The 24804-nt window shown below is 42.2% G+C and overlaps 1 protein-coding gene across 21 annotated transcripts in view; it reads left to right on the top strand.

The window, feature by feature from the left end:
• The window catches only part of TENM3 (teneurin transmembrane protein 3), a 2657329-nt gene that overhangs the window by 2473799 nt on the left and 158726 nt on the right, over positions 1-24804 (top strand). For 16 of the 21 annotated variants that reach the window (XM_056560421.1, XM_056560526.1, XM_056560513.1 and 13 more), the window contains one exon: positions 24645-24671. The exons of the other annotated variants lie outside the window; for them this stretch is intronic. In XM_056560421.1, the coding sequence (XP_056416396.1) occupies positions 24645-24671 (27 nt within the window). The remainder of the gene's footprint in view (positions 1-24644; positions 24672-24804) is intronic. 21 annotated transcript variants of the gene reach the window in all.

Below are 24804 nucleotides of genomic sequence, written 5' to 3'. Positions count from 1 at the left end.
AAACAGATTTATAAATTACTTCTATTTAAAAATCTTAACCCACCCAGTACTTGTAAGCTGTTGTATGCTGCAGGGGAAGTTGTATAGTTTTTTGTCTGACCACAGTGCTCTCTGCTGACACCTCTGTACGTGTCAGGAACTGTCCAGAATAGGAGCAAAGTCCCATAGCAAACCACTCCTGCTCCAGACAGTTCCTGACATGGACAGATGTGTCAGCAGAGAGCACTGTGGTCAGGCAGAAAAATACATCTCAACTTCCTCTGAAGCATACAGCAGCTGATAAGTACTGGAAGGATTACGTTTTTTTAAATAGAAGTAATTTTCAAATTTGTTTAACTTTCTGCCACCAGTTGATTAGCAAAAATACCTCTGGAGTACCTCTTGGAAGTGGTCCTGAAAAACTGTAAAGAGGCCATAATGGGATAATCTTTCTGTATACAGTTTAATACTAATAACTGAAGTCACATGGAAGTGCTTCAGTGTTTTTGCATCTTGAATGTCATTGATGTTGCTAGGTGTCAGTATATAGAATTACCACTGCCTAGACAAGCTAAGCATTTCATTTTTCTCAGCGTAATGCTCCACATTGGCTCAGGCATTTGTCTCTTTTGTCACATAGCTTTCTAAATGTATAACAGTATAACTGATGTGACTTTGTATTGTGTCCACACTTTGTTCGCCTTTCATGAATGACTGCAGTCACAGATCTCCGTTGCCTGTGCCTTAGGTTAAACTGGGGCTTGCCTACAGCACTATTAGCTCTCACTTTACGCCCACTGCCTTCTAGTTTATGTGTGCTAAGCATTGGTAAATGACAAATAAGAAAAACATCCTATAAAATGAAGACAAGCAGCAACAGCTTAAGCAGAAACTACATGAAGATGGTTATTTATTAAAGAGGTTGTCTGGGAAAATATTATTTTTTAGATATATATGGCTGGGGGAGGTGAAGAAATAAAAAATAATTCATAGTCACCTCCACCAATCACCCACAGCTAATGGTCTGACATCATTCGGTTAACTCCAGCTCTGGGCACCCGGCTTGGGGCATGGGTGGAGCTTAGTTATATCACCGCTGCTGTTCCCAGAACCCGTGACCCAGCAGAGAGCAGCAGCAGCTCGGGGCATGGGCGGAGCTTAGTGACATCACGGCCGCTGCTCTCTGCTGGGTCCCGGGTCCTTGGAACAACAGCGGTGACGTCACTAAGCTCCGCCCGTGCCTCAAGTCGGGCCCGGAGCTGGAGCTAACATAGAAGATTACAGGAGATCCCCTACATGGAATGGGACAAAGTAAGTACTATTGTCATCAGTGTCACCGGCACTATCTGTCGGTACTGACAGGTTAGTGCAGGTGACACTGGTGACAGTTTTCCTTTAAATGGGTATTCCAGTAGAAGATGTTTTTTTTTGGGTTTTTTTTTTCATATCAACTGGCTCCAGAAAGTTAAGTACTGGAAAGATTTTTTAATACAAGTAATTTACAAATCTGTTTAACTTTCTGTAGCCAGTTGATATGAAAAAAAAAACTAGTTTTTTACTGGAATACCCCTTTAAGTCTTGTTAGCAGGAACTGCCTGCTGCTCAGCCAGTCACTGACTGAGATAGAACACCACTGTAGGCAGGTATTGTCTGAGCAAGGACTGGATGACATTAGACAGGAAGATGCAGGGGACCAGGGTATGACAGATTTTTTTTTTTTTTTTACAACAATCCCAACCATATAGGAACATTGTATTTCCACATTTTGGTACAAAATACATGCCTAAATGCACGTGTAAAATTCTCCATTGGTTTTTGTAAGAAATACGCATCATAGTTTACACTGTTCTGCAGATTTCTTCTCATGCTGATTGTATATACACATGGATAATTGTCACTTATTCTCATGTATTCCACACAGAAAACATATTAACCCTATTGAATGGGACTCATCTTTGTCCAAACCCTGGGCAGAGGCTAGAAACATCACGGTCACACCCCACTTGTGATGTCACAGCCAAGCCCCCTCAATGCAAGTCTATGGGAGGGGGCATGATGGGCGTCACGCCCCCTCCCATACACTTGCATTGAGGGGGCGTGGCCGTGAAGTCACAAGTGGGGCGCCATCGTGATGTCACGAGGGTCCGGAGCTGCACCCGACGCTCTAAACAAACGCCGGGTGCAGCAGGGAGAACATGGGGTTCCCCAGTGGCAGGACCCCATGATCAGACAACTCATCCCCTATAAGATTCTTAAGGGCAGAGTACCCCTTTAAAACTTATTCATCATCACAATACAATACAATATTTTAGTTGATTTTAACTATTGGGCTACAGACTGCAGCTGTCTCTTAAAAGTTACAGTCAATAGATCGGTTGCCTCTACTGCAGTGTAGCCTTAGCTTAACAGTCCATCAATTTTAAAGACTCAAAAAGGCAATTTACGATAATGTTATTTTCAGTTAAATCAGTTATTAAAATCTTGGAGAGAATATTTTCTGCTTTCTTTTAAAGGGGTTGTGTGCTGCCCTGACTTTCGGAGCTCCGCTCACAGCATCCGGAAGTTCATTACTCCGAATGCTGTGTGCGGACTTCCGTGTTCGCAGCCGCCGGGCGTGACGTCTCGTCCGCCCCCTCGTGACGTCTCGCCTGCTGTCACGCCCCCTTCCCATAGACTTTGGTAGAGGGGGCGGGCGTGACGTCACGAGGGGGCGGGCGTGACATCACGAGGGGGCAAACACGGAAGCCCGCACACAGCGTTCGGAGTAATGAACTTCCGGATGCTGTGAGCAGAGCTCCGAAAATTAGGACAACCCCTTTAAGCATTTACTTACTGACCAGTATAGTATAAACTACCAGTATAAACTATGGGGCTTATCTCATCTTTGGAGACAAAATGGTTAATAGAGCAGCAGTAAAGTATAATTTGTAATTTATTATCCAAGTCTTGGGGGACAGAATTGTGAGGCAGGTGAGTTGCCACTTCTTTGCATTCTCCAGATTTTGTTACACTTAAGGGATTTTCCTCATTTTCCTTTGACGCAGTGTTTGCAGGGAATAGTGCTCATTGCCGTATGTTGGGGGACATGTTATATAGGTTCGTTATGAATCCAGCAAAAGGAAATATGAGCAGAATATATTAAAACTGGAGCTCATGTCACTATGGATAACATCAGTCATGTAGTTATTGGTATTGTATAGATGCAGCAGAGCTGAATTTGTATTCTCTTTAGCAATGTGATAGGTCTACACGTGGCGGACTCTTCTGCTGCTAATCCTTCGTGAAATCATATGGAAACCACCTATGAATTTTAAATCTGATAAATAAGCTTTGATTTTTCCTTTTTCTCATCTTTATAGTATTTCCTCTGTATTCTTCCCAATAGCAGGCATAAAGTGTGTCACATGTTCATAGCTGCTGACAGTAATGTCCCTCAAAGGTCCTACCCTCAAGGTTATGCATTATGAATTATGCATATGTAGAAAAGAGGTTGTATAGCGGCATCTGGCAGCGTGCACTGTACATCACACGAACATTAGGAGGAGTTTGCGCTCCATTTTGTAATGAAAACTGGTTTTGAATTGCTCTTGGGTTGTTTATTGAGCTACATTGATTTCTATGTACATTTTGTCAATTGAAATGGAAATTTGGCCTAGGGGAAATTGTAATTCCTTTACACTACAAAAGACCAGCTATTTGTTATATATTTTGATTCCTTGGTATACTGGGAGCAGAGATCATTAGTGAACGCTAAGATGTTACTTCTTTGTTCCCATAGAAGTAGTCCATACACCCTCTGTGTCACCGCACATTTCCCCGGTGTCTACCATTTTGGAAGTCTAAAATCTGAAAATGAAATGTACTCAGCCAGGGAATTGATGTACAAACAATGTAAACAATCACATTTACAGATTTCATTGGGTTTTATACTAACATTTATGTGGATGTGAATGAATATAATCTCCAGGGTGTGTTCTGGAATCCTGCAACTATTCTGCTTTTTATATTATTGTTCTCTAAAGAACCTGTCAGTCAGTGTGACATGTACCGTATTTTTCGCCCTATGGGATGCACCGGCATATAAGACGCACCCAATTTTAAAGGTGCAAAATCTAGAAAAAAAAGATTCTGCACCCAACAGTGATCTTCAACCTGCGGACCTCCAGATGTTGCAAAACTACAACTCCCAGCATGCCCGGACAGCCGTTGGCTGTCCGGGCACGCTGGGAGTTATAGTTTTGCAACATCTGGAGGTCTGCAGGTTGAAGACCACTGGATAGGAGGTAGTACTCACATGTCCCTGCCGCTCTGGACCTGTCACCGCTGCCCTGGATGTCGCTCCATCGCTGTCGCCGCGTCCCCGGGGTGCCCCCGACGCTCCGGACGTCTTCATCCCCAGGATCCACGTCACGTCGCCGTCATCACGTCGCTACGCACGCCGTCCCGTCATCCAATAGGAGCGGTGTGCGTAGCGACATGATGACGGCGACGTGATGACGGCGACGGAGAGCATGGATCCTGGGGAAGAAGATGTCCGGAGCGTGATGACGTCGAAGGAGAGCGCTGCCATGCAGGGGATCCCGGCACGGAGCAGACACCGAGGAGGCAGGTAAGTTCCCTCCCGGTGTCCTGTAAGCTGTTTGGGATGCCGCGATTTCACCGTGGTGGTCTCGAACAGCCCGACTTTCGCTTCAGATGCGGCGGTCAGCTTTGATCGCCGTTTCTGAAGGGTTAATACAGGGCATCATCGCGATCGGTGATATCCTGTATTAGCCGCGGGTCCCGGCCGTTGATGGCTGCAGGGACCGACCCGATAGGTGTGTATTCGCCGTATGAGACGCACCAATTTACGGCGAAAAATACGGTATGTTTTAGCAAACACTTGTAATGTTCCTATAAGATAACAATTCAGGAGCATCTTTTTGGTTTTTTAGAACATTGGTCCTCCGTTATTCCTCCTGAAAATATATGAATAAACTGTCAATTGGGTGTTACGATTCCCTTTGTCAGTAGGATATGTCCCTAAACAGTCTGATATTGTCAGCACTTTGTGACGGTGTGACAATGTGTAGAGACACAACTCATTGCCATAATATTATCCAGTCTTCAATTTATTCCTACATTTCCAAGAGGAACCACGAAAAACACAATGGGATAATGCAACATTTTATTAAAAGATCTTCCAGAATTGTTATTTAAAGGGTACCTCTTATCAAATAAACTTTTGATATATTTTAGATGAATGAATGTTGAATAACTTTCCAATAGCATGTTAATGAAAAATATGCTTCTTTCTATTGTATTTTTCCCGATCAGTCCTGTTAGCAAGCATTGCTGACTCATGCTGGAGTCCTAAACACTCAGAGCTGCCAGCCGGCTTTGTTCACAGCCAAGCAGGCTGTGAACAAAGCAGGCTGGCAGCTCTGAGTGTTCTCCTTTGTGAACAAAGCAGACTGACAGCTAGTAGTGTTTAGGACTCCAGCATGAGTCTGAAATGCTTGCTGCCAGGACTGGTAGGGAGACCCCTAGTGGTCATTTCTTCAAAGTGGAAAATTAAATAGAAAGAAGCATATTTTTTAATAACATGCAATTGTGAAGTTATTCTGCATACATTAATCTATAATATATCAAAAGTTTTTTTGATGAGAGGTACCCTTTAATGAAGAGTGCATGTATTTACCAAAACTGCCATGTCCAAGGAGCTGGCTCACCCTCACAAACGCCCAAAAAATGTCATGATATAGAATGATCAATTAATGTTAAGTAGGAGAACTTACATCATTGTAATTTAGAAATATGGTAAATATATGCATCTTCTATCCTAGAGCGTACACTTCTCTGCACATTTTATACTCTAGGTCATGGACTCAATGGTGACTCACTGCCAATATAAAACCTTAGTATGGGTAAATTCATACTACATATCTGAATGTATCTGTAATTCCCAATCAGTTTAATTTAAAGGTATACAGTGAGAGAGGGTCCCCAATGTATACCACCAAACAGGGATACAGTGGCATCAATTTCAAATAGGCTCCCATTGTCAAAGGAAAGAATATATAATTTTCTTTATTATTATTTTTTTTTTTAACTGAATGTCTCTGTAGGGAATAGCACAACCTGCTATGTTATTCCATACAGCAAAAATGAGTATGCTGAATTATACCGGCCGGATGGAGGCCAAAAGAACTCTCTTTTGACCTACTTTGAATGTATAGGACTCAATAGATATGGAGGACTTATATTCTAGGAGTTTCTGATGGATATAGAGTGGACACAGAGTGTAAGTATTCTTCCAAGGTATCAAGCTGTCTCCTGCAGAGGTACAGGACCAATACAGGAATATTGCTCATTTAAATTCAAATTATTCATTAAAGCTATAGTATTAAGAGGACAGCCATGCCTATATCTAAGAATGGGCTGAGATGGTTATGGGCTGAGGTGGCTTTGTCTTCACATTGGTGACTAACCAGGACAGGTTTCAGATGCTACTAGAGTACCTAGTAGCCCGCTCTACTCTCAGAAAGGATCATCTTTTGTGTGAGGTACAGGAGGACTGTCAGGGCCGCAGATGTTGCCTGAATGTCTGACTGCTCAGTCCCTACTGGTATGTTTTTGGAAAAAAAATATTTGCAATTTGGGGCATGACCATTTCTCCTTAAAGGGTTACTCCACCCCTAGAAATCTTATCCCCTATCCAAAGCATAGGGGATGAGAAGTGTGAGTGTGTGAAGTGTGATTGTCCCCGCCGCTGGGGACCCCCACAATCTCGACTGTGGCACTCCAGACATCCGGTGCACAGAGCGAATTCCGTGCCGGATGACTGGCTATGTGGGGCGGAGGCTCGTGAAGTCGTGGCCACGCCCCCTCAATGCAAGGCTATCCCGCAGCTGGGGATAGGGGATAAGATGTCTAGGGGTGGAGTACTCCTTTAATCCAAATATTCCTACATATACAAATCTCAGGATCATATTAAATTGTAGGTAAATGGTAAATTTTTCTCTTCTGTGACAAACATATCCCTTTCCCAGCTGCGTCTCCTCGGCACTTCTCCTTGTGTGTCATTAGCGGATAATTATGCTGCAGGTTTGGACATTCGAGATAGCGCCGCAACATATTTCAACTCTGCCTTTTAATATATGAAATAGATAAGTAAATCTAAATTGCAAATAATTTCATTTGCATTGAGCAAAAGCTGTAGTGTTTTCATTTGTCAACACCTCTATTTTTTTTTTCTAATAATAAGTAAAAAAAAACAGTTTTTAACATTGGGATGGGCGTATCCGGCCATCTGCTCTGCCACTTGCCCGCAGCTCCATCACGTAACACATGAGACAGGCTACAGCTGTTTAATTGCTACAGTGTTGAACAATTATCTATCTGCCCAAAATTTATATTTATATGTGTATGCATAGAAAGCATGTGGTTAAACATAAGTGATCTAATTGTGGACTAATATCATTAAGCATTCATTAATGAATCCCCTGGGGAGTAATGAACAATAAAAAGGAAATAAATAAATTCTTCGCTGCTTTAAGGAAATGCAGATCGCTTCTCAATGATTTTAATTAGCATCTTATTTGCAGGTTCCCTTCTGCTCTAGCAACATTTCTTCAGCATTCAAGCAATATGCTTAGAACCATCCACTGTGCTCCTGGCTAGCGTTATGTGAAACGCCTTTCTGAACTGGCAGTATTTATTTTGATGGGACACATATTAACTTATTCCTGGCTAGGGGTAAGAAGAACATAGATTTGTGACTGTTCCTATCCATAGATGGCCAAGGATCATCAGTATGGGCATAAATAAGTTAAAAAAGGTGGAGGAACATTGTCATAGGGAGTGCTGCACCCATATTTAATATCTTTTAAAACTGGATATTAAATATTTTTGTCTATAGTCTGCAAAGATTGGCTGCTTTGGATTCATTCATTTTTATTTAGCTATGGTAGCATTCCTATAGACAATGAATAAAGCCAGGATGTGATCATCCCAGATGTCGAATCCTCTTTAATCAAACATGTATTTCTTATATAGTGGTTAAAGGATAAGTGTACAAGGAGGCAAAACCCCTTTAAAGGGGTACTCAGCCCATAGACATCTTATCCCCTTTCCAAAGGATAGTGGATAAGATGTCTGATCGAGGGGGTGCAGTAATTTACCTGCTGCACCCGGCTCGTTTGGGGCGTCGGGTGCAGTGCTGGAGGCTCGTGATGTCACGGTCATGCCCCGCTCGTGAGATCATGGCCTCGCCCTCCTCAATGCAAGTCTATAGGAGGGGGAGTGATGGCCGTCATGCCCCCTCCCATAGACTTGCATTGGCAGGGCATGGCCGTGAAGTCAGGAGACTCTGCCCCGCATCGCCAGTCATCCGGCACGGAGCAAAGTTCACTACGTGCACCAGATATCTGGGGTGCGGCAACCGAGATTGCGGGGTCCCCAGCAGCGGGACACCTGCTATCAGACATCTTATCCCCTATTAGATGTCTAGGGGGAGAGTACTCCTTTAAGGAGACACTCCAGAGACTAACTGATATGTCAGCTATCACTGCTTTCTAAGTAGTGGTCTGAATATAATCTGGCCCTTGTTGTACAATGTAAGCTGTCATCCTATAACACAATCTTTGGTCCAAATTGAGCCAAGGTTTTTGCATATTTGCAATTGTAAATTTGTCCCTGTGTGTCCAGTTTGCTTGTGTCTGCCATTGGAGTTTTTAAAGCTATGGTGAACTAATAACATATGTTTTTTTTATTTGTTTGGGGGGGGGGGGGGATTTGTGTGATCCTTAGATCCCTTACGCATATGAAAACTCATTTGCTTCTCCTAAAGCTGACCTTAAAATCGAGCCCTGGGGGGTAGCCTAGGCATACACCAGGGCAGAGGCAGCTTGCCAAAAGATTTGGTGAGGAGTGAACACTTCTTGAACTCTGTGGAATCCTTTGACTTTAGAGGGGTAGGGAATGGTTGGGAGGGCTCTTTTACTTTAAAGGGCCTTCATATATGTTCTCCTCTCTCTCTACAATTTATACAGGTCCCTCCCTATTCCTGCTACTATCTCTAACACTGAAGGAGTAAAATGCCTGCCTAACAAATTTTTCTCATCTCTCTCTGAGGGGCAGGTACATGATAGCAACATTTAAATACAGATAATTAAAAAAAAAAAGGTTCTTCATTTTGCAAGGTATAATAAAGAAATTTGTTGAAAAGATGTCCATAGCTTTAAGATATAGTTTAAAGAAATAAGCAATTCCTTCCTGATGTTTAGTGGTTGTCAGATGTGAATTGAAGAGTTTTCTACTTTTAGACAGATAGAAATATAGCTTTCCCAACATTGTTATGTCCCCGTAAACTACATACTAATCTATATGCTTGTAAAACTGGTATGGACTTTGAAGCACAAACTGCCTGTCTTAAATTTCCTATCAATATTGTATAGACTTTCCAGGCATCTCACTAATGGAAGTCAAGATGCTTTTATTAAAATGTCATTATTTTAACCGAAAAACGTTTATTTTAGTCCTTAAGGTTGATGACTGCCTATACGTTAAAGGAATGTTGCAGTAAACTATAGGAGGGAAAATGGATGGAAATTGACAGGCTGACATTAATGTTAAATAAATGGCGGTGCCGTGTAGAAGATGTGTGTGTGTGTTTCTACAGAATACTTATTATATGTCCATATAATGGATATTCTAAATGCACATACAGAAAAACAGGTGTGGTAGATGTAATGGTATACCCATGAATAGGGAATTTGCTACGAATTTAAGGAAAAATTTGCCCCGCAACAAATCTGAATATCGCCTAGATTAAATCGCATGAATCGCTTCATTAGACTCCATTTAGTGCGGTCCAGGCTCCAGGGCATCTAAGATGGCAGCTCCACATGTTAGGACAATGGGCAAGGAACTCTGGGAAGGCGGCAAGACGGATGGGCGGGATGACCCTGAATCACATGCAGCATGCAGCCTATCAGCAGCCAGCCACCCCTGTGATGTCACAGCCCTATAATTGCCCATAATTGGCAGCCATCTTGCGGCCAGTCACGTCAGCGTTTTATTGCAGAGAGAGAGAGAGAAGGACAGAGAGCAGCGTGTGTTGCACAGAAAAGCATTTTTACAGCAGTGATTCACCTCAAGGCCAAATCCAACCTAGAAGCACTGATAGGGAAGGGAGAGCGATTGAGAGAAAGAGTGCAATTTTGGGTGTACTACACAGCGACTGTGTGCTGCAGCACTGGTGTGTACAACAACTGAAAAACTAATAGTAGCCAGGCAGTTAGGGTAAGCAGAGCACTAAAAGCCATAATCACCTGCTATTAGTGCCCAATACATGTTGCGTATTGTCCTCTATTAAGTGTAAACTGTGCGTACATAGGTGGTGTATGATTTTGTTTCTGTTAAAGTCTTAAGGGCCTAGTTACTGTGAAAGGCCAGCCAAAAGTACACACCTGCTTCTGTTCTAGACAAATACTGTTTTAAGTGTAGTGGAGCATATTGTACTCCCCTCATAAGTGCATACCATGTACGTACATCTACGTGGTGTACCATTTTGTTCTTGTTAAAGTCTAAAGGGCCTAGTTACTGTGAAAGGCAAGCTAAAAGTGCACACCTGCTGGTGTTGTAGACAAACACTGTTTTAAGTGTAGTGGAGCGTATTGTACTCCCCTCATAAGTACATACCACGTATGTACATCCTCTTGGTTCATCCTCGGATTTGCGACGTTTCCACACGTCGGAATTCCACCCTCCATATGTTGGACCGACTATACGAGCAGAGAAAAGCCATCACCGATTTCTTGATGATCCAAGCGGATAGGGGGACTCCCCTATGTAACTTCAATGTCAACCAGTGGCAACTCATATGTTACACCTGCTGTTTGCTCAGACCCTTTGAGGAAGCCATATTATTAGTCAGTTGCCTAGGATTACGGGATGAACAACATCATTCCACTGCTTCATTTACTACAATACGTGTTGAAAACGATGGCTGGTCACGGCACTGGAGACGTGGCGCTTACATCTCCGGGCCACATGAGCCATGTGGGGGCTGAACTGGAAGAGGAGGGGACAGTGGAGCACAGCTTAGGTTTCACAAAATGGGTGTTTTTATAGTCATCTGACAGGAGAGAAGGAGTAGGAGCAGCCAGAGGAGCTAGAGGGTTATGAGGAAGACAAGACAGAGGATCCAGACACACCATGGCAGTATGCAGTGGAGATGGAGGCAGGGAGTCCCTTTGAGTCACTTGCACAAAATGGCACAATGCATGCTCACTTGCCTGCATGACCGCTGAATTGTCACCATTCGGCAGCTGGATGACTTCTGGCTCTCCACCTTATTGGACCCTCGCTACCAGCACAAAATGGGGGGCCTTTTTTACACTCACTGAGAGGGAGGACAAACTGACCTACTACAGAGACATCCTACGTAGTCAGTTTGTCGATGCCTATCTGTGCCATCATCCATCCTCTTGCAGGTCTGACTCGGGGGGCCCTCTGTGCCCACCTTCCACTGCCATGGCTGCTGGGTAGAGGTGGGGTGGCAGGAGCAGTACCAGCTCCATCAACAGCAGCCTGAGTCTACAGTTGCTGATGAGTAGCTTTCTTCACCCACATAGTGAAGCAGCTCATCATCAGCAGGTAGACCTGGAGCAGAACCTGTTCCAGCAGATGGTGGCATACCTTGACATGACCCTGCCATCACACTTTGAAGATCCGCTGGACTTCTGGGCAGCCAAACTCTATTTGTGTCTGTAACTAGAGTTTGCCCTGGAAAAGCTGTCCTTTCCGGCCGGAAGTGTGCCATCAGAGTGGGTGTTTAGTGCGGCGGGGGCCATAGTAACCCCAAGGAGAACTCGTCTGTCCACAAAAAATGTGGAAAGACTGACCTTTCCACCCAGGAGGATTTCCACCCACCAATGCCTGATGCATTAGTGTAGATTGACCATGGTGCCACACCAACAAATATGGATAGTGCAAAACATATTTAAGGTGCTGCTCCCCCGTTACAGAAATCCCTCTACATCAGACCACAAATAAGTTTTGAGCATATGCATTTGCTAAAACATTACTTTTCTTAGGATAAAATATATGGACCCCAATTTTTTTTTTTATATCTAAGAAAAGGAAAGGTTTGCAAAAAACACCATGTGCCACCTACACCACCAAGTATTATGTGATACAAAGACCTCTAAAAGGTGGAAGGGAACAACATATGGCCCATTGTATACAGTGGGGGTAAAACCTTCCCCTGTATACCCTACTCTCACTTTATTAATTCCCTTCTTGGCAAGTGTTTGCCCTAAAAAGGGCGGCCCCACACAGGAACCTCTCCCTATTTCCACCTTCAAACACTGCCATTTCCCCAAGTTTTTAGGTGGAAATTGGGATAGTTTCCTGTGTTGAGCAGCCCTTTTTTGGGCGAGTAACACTTGCCAAGAAAGGAATTAATAGGGAGAGAGTTGGGCCTTACAGGGGGAGTTTTTACCCCCACCTGCCACAATGGACAATACGTTGCCCCCTTCCACCCTTTCAAGAAAAGTGTTACTAGTCTTAAAAAGGGTGGCCCCACACAGTAACCTCTCCCTATTTCCACCTAAAAAGCCTGAGAAATGGTGGTGTTCGTAGGTGGAAATAGATAGAGGGGCTTTACAGGGGGAGTTTTTACCCCCACCTGCTACAATGGACAATACGTTGTCCCCTTCCACCCTTTCAATGAAAGTGTTACTTGTCTTAAAAAGGGTGGCCCCACACAGTAACCTCTCCCTATTTCCACCTAAAAACCCTTGGAAATGGCTGTGTTTGTAGGTGGAAATAGAGAGAGAGGGGCCTTACAGGAGAAGTTTTTACCCCCACCGGTTACAATGGACCATACCTTGTTCCCTTCCACCTTTTAGAGGTCTTTGCATCACATCAATACTTGGTGGTATAGGTGGCACATAGTGTTTTTTGCACACCTTTCCTTTTTTGTTAAATAAAAATTTGGGGTACATATATTTTATCCTAAGAATATTATTAAAGGTTAAGTTTTATGTAATGCATATCCTCAATACTTACTTGTGCACACTAACACTTTTACAGAAGAGACCGTTTTCTTCTGCTTACCTGCCTCAGCTACTATTCTGATCCTGCCACCCATCTGATGCCACACATTTTCTCCTTTTTTCACCCACCTTCGTCGCCGGCTACTGGTATTGCCACCCATCGCCCCACTCTGTCACTGGATCACTTTCAGGACTCCGGTTGCTGCTGATTCCACCTCCAGTCTGTCTCAATCTGCCACCATATGTTCTCCTCATGCTGATGCCAGTTCCAGGCTGTCTCATACTGCCCCCATATGTTCTCCTCATGCTGATGCCACCTTCAGGCTGTCTAATTCTGCCATCATATGTTTTCCTCATACTGATGCCAGCTCCAGCCCATCTCATACTGCCACTATATGTTCTCCTCATGCTGATGCCACCTCCAGGCTGTCTCATTCCGCCACCACATGTTCTTCTCATGCTGATGCCAGCTCCAGGCTGTGTCATTCAGGCACTATGTGGTCTCCTCATGCTTCTGCCACCTCCAGGCTGTGTCATTGAGCCACTTTATGGTCTCATGCTGCTGCCACCTCCAGGCTGTGTAATTCAGTCACTATATGGTCTCCCCATGCTTCCGCCACCTCCAGGCTTTGTCATTCAGACACTATATGGTCTCTTCATGCTGCTATCAACTCCAGGCTGTGTCATTCAGCCACTATATGGTCTCCACTTGCTGCCGCCAACTCCAGGCTGTGTCAATCAGCCACTATATGGTCTCCTCTTGCTGCCGCCAACTCCAGGCTGTGTCATTCTGTCAGATTATGGTCTCCTCATGCTGCTGCCACCTCCAGGCTGTGTCACTGTGCCGCCATGTGGTCTCGTCATGCTGCTGCCACATTAAATAAAACTTTTTAGGTTCATCTATTTGAAATCTTCAAGTTAAATGTTAAAAAATGTCTTTAATATTTTCAATTGTGAGGCCCTATGGTTTCCTAATGCTGCCGACCCCTCCATGTTGTGTCATTCAGGCACTATATGATCTCCTCATGCTGCCGTCACCTCCTCATGCTGCCGTCACCTCCAAGCATGCTGCCGTCATTCTCCTCATACTGATACCACCTCCACGCTGTGTCATTCAGCTACAATATGGTCTTTTCATATTGATGCCACATCCACGCGTGTCATTCAGCCACTTTATGGTCTCCTCATACTGATACCACCTCCAGGCTCTGTCATTGTGCTACTCTGCGACAATGATTCTAATAGTGATGCCTCTGATCTGCATGTCATACTGAATAACAGTATTATTTCACTAACACAGCACATTCCCCATGCGTGTTACTGCAAGGCAAAGTGTTCTAAACCCCTATTGAGGCTCTCTGTAGGCCAGAAATAGCCATTTTTAATAGTGATTTGCTGCAAATAAATTCAGACTGAACCAAATTTTTTCAAAAATTATGCGAATCGGCCAAATCGATTTTTTTCGAAAATTCGCTCATCTCTACCCATGAATTGTTAGACAGTTTTGCTAAAACAAGAAAGATCTATTTACGATAGAGGAGATAGAGGTAGATAAGACACATCTCTCTAAGTTGTACTTATTTACTTGTATAGCACTGATAATAAAGCATACTTATATGCTTGACTGAAACCTTTAGTGTTAAGGGGGGGTTAATAAGATCCCTTGTGAAATCAGGAAAGCAAATTATTTATTTTGCGTCCTGCCTACAGTTCTGAGGTTTTACAGCAGAGAAGCAATAACAGGCACTGGGAAAGATAGCTGGGGGTGGAGAGGTTTCATTTAATGTGGCCTAAGTTATAAAGTTAATATTTTCCGATCCCACAGAGACTCTTTCTTATCTGTTGTCATCAGGCTTTGTTGTCACTGCACATCTCCCAGTACACAATACGGGGAAGAAGTCGTCCTCATTAAAAAATAAATAAGTGCAGATGCATTGAAGCATGGTAATATGCTACTGGTTATTGCTCCGCTTTCATTATGAAGGTCTTGCTTCACCACTCAAACCATCTTCACCAATCTCTGGTGAATTGTTAAGGTTGAGAAAAGAATGCATTTTGTAGTGATCTGTGTCACCAATCCATAATGGCACCACTTCTTTCTAAAGCTCTGGGCTGAGAGTAGGAACCGCAATCTTAAATTTTATTTTAATTTTAGAGCCCTAGAATAAGGGTTATAAATATGTCTGAAGTGGAAAGAAATGTGACGATCCAAGAAGAGCGTGTCCGCAGATAACAGAGCTTACTGGGAATTGTGGTTCACAGGCAGAAATAGTAATGATTCAATTTATCTAATCTGTTACATATGTATACAAAACTTATACACGGCATTGAGAGAGGTGTTTTTCTTCTGTTAAGCCAACGTGCTTTTATAGGAGTTGCACAGGACACATGTAGATATCAATTGCACATTTGATTCTATCTGTTGCTCAGATAGTAATAATGGTTACAAACCCACTATAAAACTATTAGAAAATTTTGCCAAAATAAGCTACATCCCATGTTTATAGGAATATTTTTCCTGAGACTAACTTGCCCACTATGGCTAAGTCACCAAATTGACAAAATGATATGGAAAACAGAGAGACAATCTTAGATAAAAAGGGTATAATCGTCTGAAGATGCCAATAAATTCTACCAGTTGGGTGGAATTACCCTTTAAGCTAATTTATGTACTTTATAGCAGAGTATTAATATTTGCAAAAAGTCTTTATCTGTCAGTGGAGAGCCTTTTGACTTTCCACTGACAGATGATGTAGATGAAGAGAAGGGTTGAGTGTGTTGGCCTTACATTATCTGACCCTATTGTTCTTGGAGGGATTAGCTGGTGCTGAGCTTTCTGGTTGCGACTTGACATAGATAAAAGTCAGCCAACAGTTATTGAAAATGTTTGGCCAACTTGTATTGAAAATGTTTGGCCACCTTAAGAACAAAGATTCAGGCACCGGCCAATTCAACATGCCTGACATGTGTATGGGACCCCCCATACACATTACATGGTCAGCCCATCCTGGTGGATTTGGCCAACTATATTTGTATACAAACTTAAACTACCAGTGATATAGTATGGGCCTTAGTACAATGTTTTAGTAATTTGTGTGTCTTCTAAGCCTTGGATTAGAGAATACTTAAGAAGTCCAGTATGTGACCATTAGAAGTCAGTATAACACACATTATGGGGGTCAGGAGTGTAATAATATCCAGTTGCATCCCTGGTCAGATACTCTTGTAGTCCAGCAGCAGTTTCTTCTGTGTTTATTTCTGTTTCATTGTTACCTACCTTCTGCATTTTATATTATTTTAGCATAACATCTGGGATAACAGAGCATCACCAGACAGCACAGCATGTTTCTAGCTGATAATGGCTTTGAGGCAGGTTTTGTCAGAGTAGAGGTCCCAAGACATGTTTTCTACACAATATGTGCTTCCTTGTGTGTTTCTCCTGGTAAAATCCACACTCTGGGTAACCTCTCCTGAGCCCTGATACATTCCAATCACATATGCAGCCTAGTATTTCCTCCCTGATCTCCCTTCCTGCTATAACTCTTTTTTAGTCCGTTGTTCTGTATGTATATTACACTACGGCATATATCTCCCTTTAGTGACTGAGCTCCTAATGCACTTATTCAGTCATTGGTAATTACAGGGAATAAAGCCACAAGTTTATATTCACAGAGGAACAGAATGTGAAATTTTGGAGTGTGCTTGGTAATGTTGTAATGCAGGGGGGTATATGGAGGTATAATTAGACATTATGACTAGTTAGAAAATCACTGCGACTTTGTTCATTTTTTAGTCCTGTTATTCAAAACCCACCAAGCAGCTTTTAGGACTGTCATTCAGTGTGTCATTTTTCCCACAGGACTTCGTTGCTAAAGTGTCATGTTTGTGAGGAGTGTTTGCCTGAAACCATAATGAAATGTGCCTTTAATTTGTGCAAGATATTCGTAAATCTAAAATGTTCTGATATATTGGCAATGTATTGCATAATGTGTGCCTGTCACTGGATTAATGACAGGAGGGTTTCTGCTGTCATCTTTGTCCTTCATTGGCTGTTAAGAACTTATAATGTCAGCAAAATGATAAGAATGCCTCCTTGTCTAATAAAACAATGGACATCACGTTCTAGAGATGCAGATAATGTCCTCTGTATCCTTATACTACAGCTAGTATTATACACACAGGGACATAGCTATAGGGGTGCAGAAGATGCAGCCACTTCCAGCCCTGATACCTGAATGGGTGACTTGTGGAGGGACTCAGGAGATGTGTTTGTATTGGGGATGTGATATGTCAGAGATAACAGAGGTCTAAAGTGGTAGGATTGTTTGTGTGTGCCTGGTAGGGGTTTCTGTGACCCGAGGTACTGAGTTGATGGGTGTATCAAGGCCTTCTGTATTCTTGATCATCTCCCACTACTCAAAGACCTGCAAAACACCTGCAGACAGAAGCAGCTGTGATCAAAAGTCAAAGCTTGACACCAGGGACAGAAGAGTACTTTGTCACACTGTAGCCAAAAAAAAAGTCAAATTACTGTCCCAATGCACTAATAACAGTGAAAACTGTCAGGTGTGCACTGGAAATAATTATATCCATTGCAGAACTGTAACAGCCAAACCAAAATGGCAAACAGTGTGTTTAATGGTGCAAAAATCACAAAATATGGACCCAGATGTATAATATAGTCTGATGAGTCTAATTTACTCCACTTCCGCATTCACAAGAGCAAGGTTAAGAGTACATTACCTTTTTTTTATCTATTTCTTGACATATTTAGCTGTATTATGTGCAAAATAAGGTCCTACCCCATATTAATAGAAAAAATGTGTGATGTAGTTGATGTTCTAGTTATTGCCTATACGTGCCCAACTTCTATGTATGTTTTAAGTCCTCCTAAATACCAAATGGAGTGAGGAATTTGGCTTCCATTACACTGAAATAAGAGCCAGGACACCTGTAAAGTTTTAAGTTTGCACAGACCATAAAATTCTTCCTATGTATTCTGTTTACTTCCAAAAATGGTAAGAGTCCTTGGATCTTACTCCAGCTCGGGTTCATCATGAGTTGAAATAATTGCAGAATTAGCCTTGTAAGGTTGAGGCTTTGCACACAGATGGATTTATTTTCCATTTCTGTTCCTTTCCAGTTCTGAACAGAGTACAAAGCAGGGGCAGTGATTTTGTATATACCTTTTAAAGGGGAAAACATATTCTCTGATCACTGACAACCCCAATAATATGGAAACCACCACTAATAGCTGTTTGCTGTAGTTTTCTGGGGTTTCCAGCGTTGGACCCAAATTATCATGGACTGCTTATTTTTTCTGCAGCAATCACTTATGTATTTTATTTAAAGTGAAACTGGCAAGCTGTTCAACTGCACTAAACTCAATATACTTGGTTATAGTGCGGGTGAACAGCATTACATTGTATTAATGAAGTATGTCAGGAGTTATAGCTTTTTAATCTTCTAGCTGCATTGCATAGTTCTGCGCAATGGAGGCAGAGGGCCAACTCCCTGCGCTCCCCTGCCTCCTCCATATTCACCGCTCACATGCAAAACATTCACTCTCAGGTCACGAGGACAGACTGTCAGTTTTCCTTTAAATATATGGCTCTGTACACAGTATATAAACTAACCTAGTCTGCCAGAACAAGAGTTAATGCTTATAGAAAGGGGTTCCGAGATGCCTCCCACACCTCCTCTTGATGAATAAATTCATTTGAATCCATTTTGTATTCTTTCTCTTAATTATTTAGGATTATGTTCCCATCTGCATCTGAGGTTCCTTTAGGTGCATGCATTGCAAATTCCATCAAAAATACTGGACAGAATAGTACAGGATACCATTTTAAAACTCCTGGCAGACCTCAGTATAATCAATAGGGGTCTATCAGTTGTCTTTGATAGGTGCTGTGTTCTTCCATCCTTTGACAGACGTGACACCGTCAGTTTCATTGTTCTGCAATTAGGAGCAGAATGACTGAAATTCTTAACATATATATGAACAAAGATGATAACCAGAACTACTGAACAGACAAAATGGCAGGCCATGGTGATAACCAACATATTATTTGGGCTATCACAAATATGGACACATTATTTGCAGATATGTCACAGATTTTGAAAAGCTCACGTCCCGGCAACGTTTACCTAAATTGTAATTACCAGTGTTTCGAATCTTTTGGGTTGAGTCACACTCTATGGTATCTTACTGATCATTGATTGGCAACATCTTTTCAAAGAAACAACATCATTCAGATAATCTCCCATCATTATAGCCAGAAAAAAAAGAGTCAAAGTAATTGTTCATGTCATCCTGATTGCAGACTACCATTACCATTAGGACTGGCATTATAATAGAAAAATGGATGACTGCCAATGGAGAGGAAAAAAAAAAATTCTGATACATTGTTGGAAACGTATTGAAAAAAAAAGTTAAGTAGTCATCTAATGTGCACCAACAGGTGTAATTATCCCAGCTAAATCTGTATTAGTGATCCTGCTGGGCTTAATATTAACCCTATAAATGGAGCGTTACGTGATTACAATGGGATTTGTTCTTGCGTAGTCTCCATATGAACTCATGGAAGGGGCTAGATATGTAGTAATGCAAATTGTTTTAGTGTTCTAATCCATTATGACAGGATAATCAGTAATAAAATAGTGCAGTGAGTACCAATTAATGAACATCAAATCAATGGGCATGCTGTTCCTGCTGATTAAAACAGCAGCTGATTGGAATAAATGGTTTTAATATACTTATTCCGAGACTAGTCTCATTTTATCATATCTAGAGAATCTAGTGCATGAATAATCTAAGGATGATACCTAGGTGCCTCTTTAATGGGATGCTAATAGCAGTCATTAGAGGAGGCCACGATCAGAACAGATAATAGGAGACTAGCATTTTCTGACATATTATATGCCCTGCAAAGGACGCTTAGAATAACAATGTTGTATGCCAAGTATAGCTACTTCAGGCCCTCAAGACATTGCTGTTATCTGTCTAATCGACTTAACTATTTCTCTGGTCAACCATGACATTTACTTCATTGTGGCTCCAGTACACTACATGCTTTTAAAGGTAACCCCTGCCAAACATAATTAAAGTATACAAGGTATGAAAGTATGCAATGCTAAAATCCTTTTGTGTACTATTTATACAGTAAATATTACATATTTTAAAACCTGGGAGGTATAATAAAAAGGCGTGAATGAGTATACCAGTTTATTTGAGGGCCTAATAACAAAAGGAATATGTGGCCATCAGTCATGGTTACTTCAAGCACCCCCCCCCCCCTCTTTCCCTTCAACAACAATCCCCTACCTACATTTGATTTCAATTTAATGTAAGTAACAAAATTACTATTGTGACTATTATGTGTCATGCAAATCAGAGCTGTTTTTTTTTCTTGTACAATTTAGCTGTTTCTTTAGCTGTTATTTGTATCTTACATGGCTGTTTATTTAGGATGCTTTCAAGGGGTGTTTCATTGACTATGTTTATTTTTAAGGCTGCATTCAAACCACATTTTGTACATACAGGTGCTGGATCTAGTACACTACGGTTTTAGGTCCGGTTCAAAACTGAGCCGACCGGAGTCACCGCTTGACTCCGGTCGGATCATTAAAGTAAATGGAGTCACGGGCTGATCCGGCTGGGGTACGGGAGCGCCCGGTTTGCCCCTCCCCCCGCAGGATCCGGCACCCATATGTACAAAATGTGGTGTGAATGCAGCCTAATTCTGTACTCACCTCACAGGTGCCATTCTGACTGTGCCTTTTCCTGCTGTCAGCACTTAGTTCTTTTCTTTTTGGACTGTCTGACCACAGTGCTCTCTGCTGACACCTCTGTCCATTTTAGGAACTGTCCAGAGTAGGAGAAAATTCCCATAGCAAACCTATCCTGCTCTGGACAGTTCCTGACATGGACAGAGGTGTCAGCAGAGAGCATTGTGGTCAGACAGAAAATAAATTCAATAAGAAAAGAACTTCCTCTGTAGTATACAGCAGCTAATAAGTACTGAAAGGATAAACATTTTTACATAGAAGTAATTTACAGATCTGTTTAACTTTCTGGCATGAGTTGATTTAAAAAAAAAAATGTTTTCCAGCGAGTACCCCTTTAACTCCAAGAAATAGCCATGATTTTCGGCCCCGTTTCCCAACCACTTGTCCATTAGAGGGGAATCTTGCACAATTTATTGGACTATAGTAAAAAAAGAGGGTGGTGAACCAGCCAGAGCTCGGTCTTCTTTTTCCAATAGCCCCATAGTTGCAGTTTCTTTGTCCTTTTTTGTAACAAGAAAATGAGCATTTTATAGAGGAAGTACCATGGAAGAAGTGTAACAGGAGTGTAACCTCGAGGTCATGAATAAGCCCATGTAGCGTGAAGCGGCTTGTTGACTGTGTTGCATCCTGTGACTGTACCTGAATAAATTTACCTTTTGCATCCAGGTTTGCCTCCTGTTACACTTCTTCCATGGTATTTGATCTTCTATATTTCATTCTGGGAATGAGCACCGTGAGAACACGACTACACCTGTGATCCTGAAGTTGGGTGCAGTTCACACCACCCTTCGGCATTTGGAAGGTGGCAGTGCCGACTTTCTGTTTTTCTTGCTGAACACTGAAAGACAAATACATACAATAAAAAAGGCCATTCCGCTTCCCAATAAACAGTAAGAAGTTTTCTAAAGACTTGTTGTTGTTCACCTTTCCTCTAATAGATACAATTTAGACTTGATTCGGCTCCACCAACCCAAATGAAACACCAAGGGTGGCCTCAAAGATGTCTCTAGAGCCTCGACTTCCACATTAGACAACTACTATACATAACTTTGCTGGGTGTTTTGCATAATTGCCTGTGTCTGCACAAAAGAATTGCTAGGTTGTGCAAGCGTGTGGGTGAATTATTCCTCCCTAAAATGCTAGTTTCTCCTGATCAGGCTCAATACTATGGGCTTGTAAATTGGAATGACTGTTTTGCTATAGGCTGCCTTGCATCGGAGAGCTTTTAAGCCTCTCCACAGTTCCTATTCTATAATTTTCATGGGTAAGAGTCTTGTCTTGAAATATCTAGGAAAATCAGATTGCATTTTTCCAGCTGTGATTATGCCCGTTACTACATAGGACAAAAGCAGCAATCAGTGCAATAGAGAATGACAAAAAATACACCTCGACCCAAGGGTGTGCCCGAGGAATAAGGAGCTCATTTGTATGAATGTGGTGTTCTGTAAATCGAGGTATTTGGTCATTTTATATCATCCCACATTCACAGTGGTCTAGTAGCACAATACTTGGGTCCATGAAAACATCCTTTCCTGAGCTTTTTTTTTTTTTTTCTGACTTACATAGTACAGCTATTTAGCTATGCATTGGGAGGACATTGATCACTTTTAATGGCAGATGTGTTTCCTTATTCCATATTGGGAAAACATATTCAAAAATATTACTAAGTCTCTCTGTAATGAGCTTTTCCTTTCTAAGAAAATAAAAAAGAAAGGGGGGGGGGGGAGAAATGAACCCATAACAAGGGCTAAAAGGTTTTCCTATTATATTTTCATGCATTTATAATATCTTATTAACAATGTATGTTCCTGAATGTATTTTTTTCTTGTAGAGCGTACTGTATATATACCTATAGTAGGTATTACAGGGGTTAACACCTGTAATACAATACCATATCATGTGTATCATATCATGTGTACATACATGTGAGTTATACAGAGCCCTATTTTGAATTCTATGGACCTAAGTTTTGCCTCTAAATATAATAATGTATCTACATGTATATGGAATTCTGTATGACCACAGTATTTTCCCTGTAATGCAATGTCATACAGCAGTGTATTCCACACAGCGCGCCTCCACCTGTTGCAAAACTACAACTCCCAGCGTGCCTGGACAGCCGCTGGCTGTCCAGGCACGCTGTGAGTTGTAGTTTTGCAACAGCTGAAGGCACACTGTTTTAAAAACGCTGTCATACGGAGATACCTACTTGCTATAAGGGGTCCCCTACTTGTTATAAGGGGCTCCTTGACAATAAGAAGATGCGCCTGCCAAACACATACGCTTTATATTTCACCTATTTACTTGTGACAAAGTTGTGCGCCAAACATCCAATTTTTCCGCTATTTTCATGTTGTTCGTATTGGCTCCATCATTTTTATTGCTGTGGCTTGCAGGGGAAGTGGTTTGCAGATGCACTGGTTGGTGCACTGAATTTATCATTTCTGCAAAAATTATTCTTGCGCAAATGTACTCCAGTGACTGGCTAGCGAATGAATGGGTGTTAGACTATCTGTCATTTACACAAATTTATGAAGTGACATGCATCCATTACAGTCAAATAAATAGATAGAAGAAACCAGCACCCACCAGTTACATTTTAGAAAGTGGGTATTCAAACATGCGTGTTCCAAAAACAGGAGCGGCGGCCATCTCGTGCAATGCAATTCTTCCGGCTCACTACAATTTTCCATTAGGGTAGGGTCATGTGCTGTATTTTGCTGCATATATACTGATGCACATCTTCCTTCCCATTGGAGTCAATGGGAAGCAAAGTTAGCTGCAGAGAATACACAGCAAAATTTGCACCAAAATACGACACATATGATCCTTCCCTTCTACTTCTGGTATTGGTTAAACATACTTACCAACATACTGTCAAAATTCTGACTAAAATACTAGGTGTGACCATGCCCCCTCTATAGGCTTGCATTGAGGGGGCGGAGCATGATTTCACACGGGGGCGGAGCAGTGGGGTCACTATGCTCCGTCCCCGTGATCGCTAATAATCAGACCTGGAGTGAGCACGCTCTGGGGGCTGATTCTAACTGGGTGCGGCGTGGGAGATCACAGCGGCGGGACCCCCGTGATCAGGCATCTTACCCCCTATCCTTTGGATAGGAGATAAGATAGCGCCGGAGTACCCTTTTAAACAGTGCTTAAAGGGCCACTCCACCCCTAGTACATAGCCATCACCCCACCTTCTATAGACATAAATGGAGGGGGCGTGGTGTGTCTTCAGGCTTCTGTGTCCAGAATGCTGCAGTGCTGGCCCTAAGACTCCACCCCTAGTACAAAGCCGTCACCCCACCTCCTATAGACACGAATGAAGGGGGCGTGGCGTGTTGTCAGGCTTCCTTGTTCGGAATGCTGCTGTGCCGGCCCGGAGATTTGGGGGGGGGGGGGGGCGATCCCTCACAATCAGACATGTTATCCTCTATCCATTGGATAGGGGACAGCATGTCTAGGGGTGGAGTACACCTTTAATGGAAGCAATTATTCTCTGTGCTATGCAGCACAGGTCCTTCTGTGTAAGAGGTGCTCTTTCTAACCCCTTTTCACCCTGGGAAAGAGATAGGGATCATCAAAAAAAGACCCGACTCTAATAAGACAGAATTTCTAAGGTATATGTTGATACATGGAATTATCAGGTTTGTTTTTTGTTGGGCAATTTAATCATCGTAACAATGACTAGACTGGAAATCTTAACCAGTGACCTAACCTCAATCTTCCTTTCCTAGCCTCAGATGATCTTTATTTCTGCATGCCTTTGCTAACAGTTAATGTCCTGAAATGTCTGTCTTGTTCTTCTCCCCTTCTCAACTTCAATAGCTCACTATTTGGATAAAATAGTTAAAGGTACTGTATTCTTTCTGCTTGTTTAACCTTAACAAATTGGAGTATATATAAACAGTAATATTTACCCCAATTTCTCTATGTCATACACTCAGCTAAATATCATGACTCCCACCCTCCTTCCCTCAACTGACCA

Source organism: Hyla sarda, chromosome 1 (genome assembly GCF_029499605.1).
Source record: "Hyla sarda isolate aHylSar1 chromosome 1, aHylSar1.hap1, whole genome shotgun sequence".
NCBI classification, from domain to species: Eukaryota; Metazoa; Chordata; class Amphibia; order Anura; family Hylidae; genus Hyla; species Hyla sarda.
This window is presented reverse-complemented; position numbering and strand designations above follow the sequence as displayed.